General features: G+C 42.1%; 1 protein-coding gene across 1 annotated transcript; it reads right to left on the bottom strand.

Moving 5' to 3' along the window:
• Positions 1–3,114: 3,114 nt before the first annotated feature.
• On the bottom strand, positions 3,115–5,936 carry LOC149228564 (uncharacterized). The gene is made up of 5 exons (XM_089380806.1): positions 5,373–5,936; positions 4,914–5,162; positions 4,386–4,631; positions 3,681–3,861; positions 3,115–3,551 (listed from the first exon to the last, which is right to left on the bottom strand). Exons 1-5 carry the CDS (start codon positions 5,934–5,936, stop codon positions 3,115–3,117), a joined length of 1,677 nt encoding a protein of 558 aa, XP_089236932.1.
• Positions 5,937–9,758: the final 3,822 nt, after the last annotated feature.

Here is a 9,758-nt window from a genome sequence, read left to right as displayed (position 1 = left end):
TTTCCTCAACTATGGGTCCTTCTTGTCTTTGTCCTTTCTCTTCACCAAGTTCCATGGTCGAAGTGGTCACGACCTCCTCTTCAACCAGATTGTCCTCCTCCATCATCTCCATGGTGGCAAGAGATCCTTGTGGGGTTCCTTCGGTCACCATATCGACTGCTTTGTCCACGCTGGCCTATTGTGGGTCTGCTTCCGTGACTGCCATATCATCAAATTGCTCTGCTAGTTCCACCGGTGAAGCTGGTTCTTGTGGGGCAGCCTCATTCGTGGTACTAGTGGGCCTTTCTGCATCAGCCCCCATATCTGCCATTGACTCCATAATTTCTGCTTGTTCTTGGGGAGCTGCCTCATCCCCAAGTTCCTCTATCTCCATCTCCATTTCTTCCAGCTCCTCCTGGTCGACATAATCATCTTCTACAAGATCCTCCTCCATAGCTTCAGGTTCTTCTACCCTGGTGGCCATAACAACTGCTATTTGTTCCTCTGTGGAGTCCTGAAACCGCTCCCACAGAATTGGGATCTGTCTGATGGCGTTCATTATTAGCAGCTGAACCAACCCATGATGAGTGATGACCGCCAATACCTGTCGCACCCCCTGAGCCGAATGTGCCATTAAGTGAAGGCTCCTTAGTAGAAAGTAGGGCACATTCATTGAGAAAGCTTATGCCTGTGGAAATCGCAGGTGAGCTAATATGCAGAGATGGTATTTGAAGATGGTGGAGTATCTTCCTTCGCACGTCATATATTTTATGACGAATTCTGCTACTCCTCCCCAAGGATGTGGTAGCGAATTTTTGTCATACCCCCGACCTTTCTGTGCTATACTCTCTCCTGCTTGAAGGAAGGCCTCGGGGAATTCTGGAAGGTCGTTCTTCTCACAAACCATTGTTGCCCGACTTGCGGAAGCCCACTAATTTCTGCGATGATTTCTTCTGTTACAAGGATCTCAATTCCGCGAACTCGAGAGCCTCCTTCTCCCAAGTTCAATGCAAATTCCACCATCATTTCTTCATTCGACCCCCTCAAACCGTCAAAATACACATCCCAACCCACGTTCTAGAAAACCTTCCATACCTTGCGATTATTCCAAACTGCCCTTGTATTCTTAGGTTCATGTCGAATAGATCAACCACCCATCGTTGCGAAGGCGGAATTAACACGTCGACTGTAGTTGGTTTGCAAGGGAGAGTGACAGGTCTCAAAACTGTTGGAGATTGAAATAATGTCATGGTTGATTTGGGAACAATCGGACGAATAGTACTGGTATGTATGGAAATAATGACAAATCTAGTACTGGTACGCTTGGAAATAATGGCAAGTTAAGATGGTATTGTGGTGTGTTCCGAAATCAAATGTGGCATGTAGGGAAAATGACTGATATGACTTGGTGCGTACGAAACCGCATCCCAACGCTTTTAAAAGTATGATTATGGAACACCGAAATCATTAGATTCAGTTAGGCGGGATTTATGTGAATTAAATGCTTTGTCATGGTATGTCGTCATTCATTATGACGGTTCCCCCAAAACTTAATGACGGCCGTCCTTGGCATGTTTAATTGTCATTCTTGGAATATTTAATTAAATCCATAAAATGACAGAGACATACTTGTGAACCTAACAGTGGATAGAAACATCAGTGAGTAGTAACAACAGTGAGTAACAACAACAGTGAGTAACAGCAACAATGAGTAACAACAATAATGAGTAACAGTTGTTATGAAGTAGCAGCACCGGTGGAGTAACGAAAGTTGTGGAGTAACAATAGTTGCGGAGTAATTGTACCAGTGGAGTAACAACAGTTGCAGAGTAACGACACCGAAAGAGTAATGGCAGTTGTGGAGTAACGACAGTGGTGGAGTAACGACAACGACGGTGTAATGGTAGTTGCGGAGTAACAACAGCTACGGTGTAACGACAGTTGCGGAGTAACAATAGCTACGGTGTAACAGTAGTTGCGGAGTAACATCAGCTACGGTGTAACGGCAGTTATAGAGTAACAGTAGCAACGGTGTAACGGCAGTTGCGGAGTAACAACAGCTACGATGTAACAGTAGCTATGGAGTACAACACTTGGTGGAGTAACAACACAAAGTGGAGTAACGACAGCTACAGAGTAACAGCAGTTACGGAGTAACAACGTTTAGTGAAATAACAACACTTAGTGGAATAACAGAACTTAGTGGTACACACTAGTGGAATATAACAATATCTTAATGACTGGTGAAGTGACCGCACCGAGTGTTACATTTCTCTTCGTCATATTTCTTTGTTATTCCTGCAAAAGACAAACAATTAAATAGCAACAGTAGTATATATATATATATATATATATATATATATATATATATATATATATATAGATATATATATATATATATTTAGAGCAGAGTGAGGTATCTTGTTTTCCAATGATCATTAAATCAGATAAAGCAGAAAGATTTTTAACAAAAGCGTCTTTAGAAGCTGGATGGTGGTATAATTTAAGATGGTGTCCATTTACCAGGAACGAGGTATGGTTCTCATCTATTGTACTTAGTCTAACCATTCCATTTTTGAACACTGCGTCCACTTGATATGGACCCATCCAGTGAGTGCAAAGCTTGCCTTTGAAATCCTTAAATCGAGAGTCATACAGTAACGCTCAGTCCCCCACATGAAACACCTTAGTTTTGATAAATTTATCGTGCCATTTCATTCTTTGTTGTTGAACAACAGTAGTTTTCTGGACAACCACTGCTCGAATCTCGTCCAACTCATTCAGTTGTTCCAGTTGGAATTTTTGTGCTTCTGATAGATCTAGACCTAGTACTTCCAGAGCTGTTTTGAGTGTACTGATCTCAAATTCCACTGAAAACAAGGGGGATTTCCCATAGACTAATTCATGTGGAGAAAACCTTGTTTTATTCTACCATGTTGTTCTGTATGCCCATAGAGCTTCTGGAAGTTTCTGTGCCCAGTCCCGACGATGGCTTGCTACTATCTTTGTCAAGATATTTTCCAATACCTTGTTTGTGCTTTCTACCTATCCATTCGCCTGGGGATGATAGGGGGTTGTCACTCTATGTTTGACCCCATATTTTTGCATTATCTTTTCTATCATATGAGATGTGAACTATGATCCACCGTCTGATACAATTTCTCTTGGAGTCCCGTACCTGGCAAAGATTTCTTCAAAAAGAAAGTCTGCCACTACTTGCTTTGTTGCTCTCATGACTGCTCTAGCTTCCACCCATTTAGTTACATAGTCGGTACAGACCAGGATGTAAGCTTTCTGATGCGAAGGTGGGTTGAAGGGCCCAATGAAATCGATGGCCCATTTCTCGAATGGTTCAAGGACTATCTGGGGTTGAAGAGGAATTTCATCTTCTTTCCCAGGTTGTCCCATCTGTTGACAGCTATCACACTTCCAAACATAATCTCGAGCGTCACGTAAGATGGAGGGCCAGTAATATCCCATTTGTAGCACCTTATGACCTATTCTTTTGTCTGCAAAATGTCCCCCATAGGGTCCATCGTGTGCAGCTTTTAATATCTCGAAAATATCATCTCCTGCCACACAACGCCGAATCTGCTAGTCAACCCCCGTATGGAAGAGATATCTTGCCATCCATGAATATCGGGTACTCTGGTGAATGATCTTCCTTTGCTCCTTATAGGACAGATGATGAGGCACTTTACCTGTAGCAATATAATTAGCAATATCTGCATACCATGGAGTGTTAGCAGAAACTGCAAAAAGATGCTCATCTAGAAAATCATCTTCAATTGGTGTCTCCTTACCATCATCTTCTATCCTAGATGAAAAATATGCGACCACATTGTCTCTCCCTGGTTTGTCTACTATAGTAATATCAAATTCCTGTAGTAGAAACAATCATCTTGTAATGTGATCAGGGGTAATAGGTTTGTTCATTAAATACCTGATGGCTGCATGATCAGTATGCACAAAAGTAGGATACCTAGTAATGTTGTGTCGGAACCTATTGATGGCATAAACCACAGCAAGGAATTCTTTCTCAATCACCGTGTAGTTTAATTCAACAGGGGCTGCATTTTTACTAACATAGTAGACTGCGGTACCTTATCTTCTTGATGTCCCAATACTGCACCAATTGCTGTCCGAGAGGCATTTGTATGAATGTGGAAAGGTAATGCCTAGTCTGGTCCTGTAAGGATCGGAGCACTACAAACTAATTCTTTAATTTTTGTAAACGCTGCATCACAGTCTTTTGACCACACAAATTCTGAATCTTTCGTTAGTAATTGAAACAGTGGGTGTGCTACTTTTGCAAAATTTTCTATGAAACGTCTATAATAACCAACACAACCAATGAAACTTGGTACCTGTGTGACCGTTTTAGGTGTTGGGAAGTGCAGAATTACCTTTATCTTTGCTAGATCCATCCTGATCCCTTCAGCTGAGAGCAAATGTCCCAGAACGATTCCCTCTTCCATCATCATGTGGCATTTCACTGTACTCAGAGAGACACGCGCTTGTATACACCTTGCGAGAACTTTTTCTATATTTTTCAACCCCACCATGAACAAGTCCCCATACAGAGTAAAGTCATCCATATAGATTTCAACACTGTCATCTATCAAGTCAGAGAAGATTCCCATAATTTCCCTCTGGAATGTTGCAGGAGCATTACACAAGCCAAAATGAAGGACCCAGTATGCAGATGTCCCCTAGAGGCATGTGAACGTGGTATTGTCATGGTCCTTTGGAGCAATCTGGATCTGGTTATATCCACTAAACCCATCCAGAAAAGAGAAATACTTCTTACCAGCCAATGTGTCTAACACTTGATCAATAAATGGCAAGGGAAAATGGTCTTTCTGCGTTGCCTTATTCAACTCTCGATAATCTACGTAGATCCACCATTTGCCATTATTTTTGGGGACCATTACCAATGGTGAGACCCATTGGCTGTCTGAGATAGGGTAGATGAAACCTACATCCAGTAATTTCTGAAGCTCTTCTTTCACCACATTCTTCAATGTAGGGTTCATTCTTCTCTGAGGTTGTCTTATAGGATGACAATCTTCCTTGATGTATATGTGATGGGTACATAAGTTGGCAGGGATTCCCTTCATATCTGCATAATCCCAGGTGAAGGCCTCTTTATGTTTCCGTAGAACATCTATAAGCTGCTCCTTCTAGGATTCCGACAGGTTCGGATTAATATTCAAAGTTTTCCCAGGTTCCAATTCCACTTGAATGCTTTCATGAGGTGCATCAACAGGTGGTTCCTCTAATCCTTCTGTTGTTTCCATAGTTTCCTAAGTCTCGCAACTTAGGATAGATTCTAGGATCTGCTGGTTTGGTTCTGAAATGGAACAAGGATCATCCATGAAGGAAGTGATTACATCATCTTCCAATTCCATTTTCAACTGTAGGGCCTGTCCAATAGTAAGGACTGGTCTCACTTCTTCATCTTCCATTTCAACCTCCACTGTAGATATAGCCTTCTTACCGCCTGCTAGTTTTATGGGTGAGTTTGGTTCTACAGGTGGATATAACACTAAATTCTTAGTGTTATGCCCATTAGAAATGACCATATTCCTTGAGCGGCACCCAATGTAAGCATCTGTAGTGGCCAGCCATGGCCTACCCAAAATTAAGGGATGACTGCCCACTGAAGATTGTGTATGTAATACCAGGAAGTCTATGGGGTAATGCCATGAATCCACTGAAATTGTCACATCTTCCAACTTCCCTACAGGTTTGACTGTAGATCGATCTGCTAATTCCAGTACTGTAGGTGTATGCTTTAAATTACGAAGACCTAACGCATGCATAGTTTCAGTGGTGATGACATTGATGGCAGCACCCAGGTCTACCAACACATTTGGAATCTCTACCCCATTAATCTGCACTGTCAAGATTGGGTTCCCTAGGTCTCCATATTTCACTGGCATTGATTTTCCCATCATAAAGTCCGACAATTTTCCCATAACATGTATAGTGAGGGGATCTTTAATCTTCTTGGCAGGTTTCTTTGAACAATATTCCCTAAGAGTATTTGCATAGATTGGCACATCCTTCATAGCTTGTAACAAGGGAATTTTAACAAATAAGCTCTACAATTCTCCCAATAAATCAAATTTAGTTTGAGGACTTGGTTTACTCATGATTAATCTCTCTGGGTAAGGTGGTTCAGATTGATGTTGCTTGACAAGAGGCGTCTAGGTTCTATCGGCTTGCTTCAGCTCTTTACTAACTGGCTCTGCCTCCTTACCTTCACTATCAAGTTGTTCAATGATAACTGGAGGAGGTTGGACGTTAACTGTCCGGCCTGATCGCAGATTCATTTCATACAACTCTGTAGTGGAGATACTATATGAAGGAAGGTTAAGAACATTAGCTTGATGATCTCCCTTATTGTTAGGGTTAGGGTTAGGCTGCATTGGAAGCTGAGGACGGGAAGACTAGTTACCAGGAGGCACATTGGAGGGTAGTTGAAGTTGCTGCTGGGGCATCTACTGAGGAAACTGACCAGGAGTGGATCCTCGCTAGGTTGGAGCCCATGAAGAGCTCATATTGGCTTGGGGATTCCACTGCTACCAAGGTGGGTACTGGTATTGCGGCCACATGGGAGGATAAGGCATGGTCTGAGGATTCATATTACAATTATTAAAATACTGAGATGGATCCAAGTACATACCTTGATTTCCCATCGGTGGTCGAGGCTGCCATGGCTTCCTAGATCCCATGAGGTACAGTTGCTCCGTGTCCTCCCCCGTTCCTTGAAATACTGCTTTCAGGCCTGGCAAGGAAGGGCATGAGCTTGTCACATGATTGAGTTCATAGATCACACATTCCTCTATGGAATTTAGTGGAAATTCCCTATCCGGGTGCTTCTTTCCGCACTTTGGACAAAATATTGCCATAGTCCTGTCTAGCTCTAGTTGCTTTTGTTTTACTTGCAAAGTGTCCATATGTGCTGACAGGGTACTAAGGATATATGTTCTTAGGTTGTCTAACAAGTTTCTGATTTCTGCTTTTGTAACACCCTCGCCAGATCCCTTTGCTGAACTGATCCCCTGCTTGTTTCTCGTGAGCCCCCTTGAGCACTGAATACATAATTTGCAAATATCTTCGAATTTCTCCTTGGAGATGTCTCCCTTTCCCACAATGTTCAATAGTTCCATCGAGTCTTCTCAAAGGGATCAAAGGAGGATAATATTTAATATTTCCTTATCCAGGTCGGAATGACCTGATCTCTGTAAGGTGTAGCTAAACCTTTCCACACAATCTTCCAAAATTTCATCTTCTTTCTGTGTGAACTTGAAGAGTTCCTCCTTAATGTTCTGGGATTTACAGTAATCCTGGTATTTCTCCAGGAAATCCATCTGCATATCCTCCGATGTGGAAATGGATTTTCCTCCAAGGCCCATGAACCATCACAAAGCTGTTCCTTTTAGAGTAGAAGGGAAAATCTTCACTTTTGGGCATATGTTGTGTAGTCATACTCTCGGCATACTATATCAAACTCAAATATAAATGTGTTTGAGTCTTCTGAGATAAGCCCATGGAAGTTCGGTAGGTGCATCGGTTCCCAGATATCCAATAGGAAAATTGATGGTGGAGTTTGTAGGAGCCATGAATATTTTCCAATAATCACTGGGGATTTCAATAGGTTCTACAGAGGGTGGCTGAGGATTCTTTGCTACTGGAACTCGAGCTACTTTAGTAGCACTTCCCTGGTCCCTTGGTGATGTAAGTATCTCCTCATTTCCTTCTCCTGTGGCCTGATGGCTTGATCCTTCAGCTGCCACTCCCTTTCCCTTACTGGAGCAGTCTGACCTTGTCGATGCTCTGCTTGCAACTTCCTCTTCTGCTATCACCAGCGCAAGATTCTCCAGATCAGGTCTACTGCTAGATGTTTCCTCCACTGTTAGAGGAACCTACTGTGTTAAGTCACCAAAGAATGTCATAGCTGATACTGGCTGTTCCACTGATTGCCCTTCTGACTTCACCCTTCTTGCTCCTAGTCTCACAGCTATGCGAGAGGATGCTTCGGATTCAGCCTTTGCTATGATCTCTTGGATATAGGTTTTTCTTCCCAAGTCTGGTCTTCCCTTCTTTGGGGCTCTCCCTCTACCCCTTTTATTTGGTTCTTTTTTAAACAAAAATTGGTTTGATGGAGGGTCTTGGTATGAACCTACAATGCTTCAATCTTGGAGTAAGGTGTCAAAGGACCATTCCTTCCCCAAGATGAAAGAACTCATAAAAAGAAAGGTAGCTATAAACAAAAATCTAGGGTTTCAAGCTTGGAGCAGGGCGTCAAAGGACTCCTCCCTCCCTGGGACAAGAACCAAAAACAATCACAAACCACAGGAAGCCCTAATACTTCCAGATCTGAAGCAGGGTGTCAAAAGACCTGTCCCTCCCCAGGGTAAAAGCTATGGATTTCCCAAAAAGAAAGCACACACAGGTTAAAAAGAAATAAATCTAGCTCAAGGCCTGGAGCAGGGTGTCAAAAGACTCCTCCCTCCCCAGGGCAAGAGAATGGCCCAAAATCAACAGAAAAGCAAAAATAAACAAGCAAAAGGAGTACCTATGCTCAGGACCTGAAGCAAAGTGAGAAAAATCATTCTCTCCCCAGGACGAGAGATTGACCCTTTGGTTGGTCCAGATCATTGTTTGCACCTTGTTAGCCTCCCTGGCAATGGCACAAAAATGTTGGTGTCCAGGTAGGAGCAATTTATCCACCTTATTCTGACATTAATTTATCAATCCAGGTGCGTATCCTTTCAAGGCAACACGCAAGGTATATGCAGGGGCAAACGTGTAATCCGTTCCGACCAAGGGTTCATGGTTTAAGATTCAAAACATGGCTGTAAGATTAACTAATTACAGAACTTCAGAAATAATCATAAACAATAAAGAACTGTAACAACAAACATAAATTGATAAATCACACACACACAAAGATGCAGCACCTGATCAGAAGAGCGGGCCCAGCTCTCTAATTAGGGATACATTAGCCATGGAAAAGACTAGAGTAGAAAAATAGATGATATTTTATTACTCGATAACAGATGATTACAATACTGATGGGAGAACCCCCATTCACAGGAACAACCTGCAATTTATACACAATGAGGGAGATTAACAGATCTCCTTGAAACATAGTAACTGCAGATACAAAGATGTACATCGATTGGAACAGTATCAGCATCAGATGTCTGAGATAGCAAGAAGGCCTAAGAATAGTTTCAGGGAACTTGTTCCCCAAGCTGCACGACCTCCTTTTGGCTGGCCGTTACTAGATCTGTTGCAATAAGCTGAAGTGATGGCTCTTGTTCTCCATGCTGCGGTCAAACACATAATTTAGTACCGCAAATAGATAGACTCCATGCGTTTTACTTCATTAATTAAAATATGCCAATTGGACAAGTAAGAGGGTATTTACCTTGTGAGTTTAACATAACAACATAGGTAAGTGAGCACAAAAAGGTCAAAAAGGATAATAGAAATGAACAGAAAGATGGCTCGATTTGGTACCCAACAATGTGCTATCATTTCCTCCATAAAAATTAACCAAGTGACAAGTGTTTTAGGAGAAAAAGGCCATCAATACCATCCAAATTGATTGGGTTCTAAATATAAAGATGAAATGTGTACCTTTTGTGTGTGTTGCATATCATGGAGATCAAAATATTGCTCCATATGTAGTATCCATGTTATAAGATCTTTGCCATAAAACCTCCTCATATCGATCTTTGGAATGTGGTGGTTCTTAAAAC

This window comes from Pinus tabuliformis, chromosome J (assembly GCF_031772625.1).
Source record: "Pinus tabuliformis cultivar Carrire ecotype Pingquan chromosome J, CPIR1, whole genome shotgun sequence".
NCBI lineage: Eukaryota > Viridiplantae > Streptophyta > Pinopsida > Pinales > Pinaceae > Pinus > Pinus tabuliformis.
The sequence above is the reverse complement of the archived record's forward strand: the minus strand, read 5'-3'. Positions and strand labels throughout refer to the sequence as shown.

Excerpts from the sequence above, each read along its gene's own strand:
- LOC149228564 (XM_089380806.1), bottom strand. The coding sequence starts at position 5,936 with ATGGGAAAATCAATGCCAGTGAAATATGGAGACCTAGGGAACCCAATC. Across the intron at positions 5,163-5,372 it reads AAATGGAATTGGAAGATGAT|AAGGAGCAGCTTATAGATGT; the intron begins GTAATCACTTCC and ends TCGGAATCCTAG. Across the intron at positions 3,862-4,385 it reads TGGATCTAGCAAAGATAAAG|GAATTTGATATTACTATAGT; the intron begins GTAATTCTGCAC and ends TTTCTACTACAG.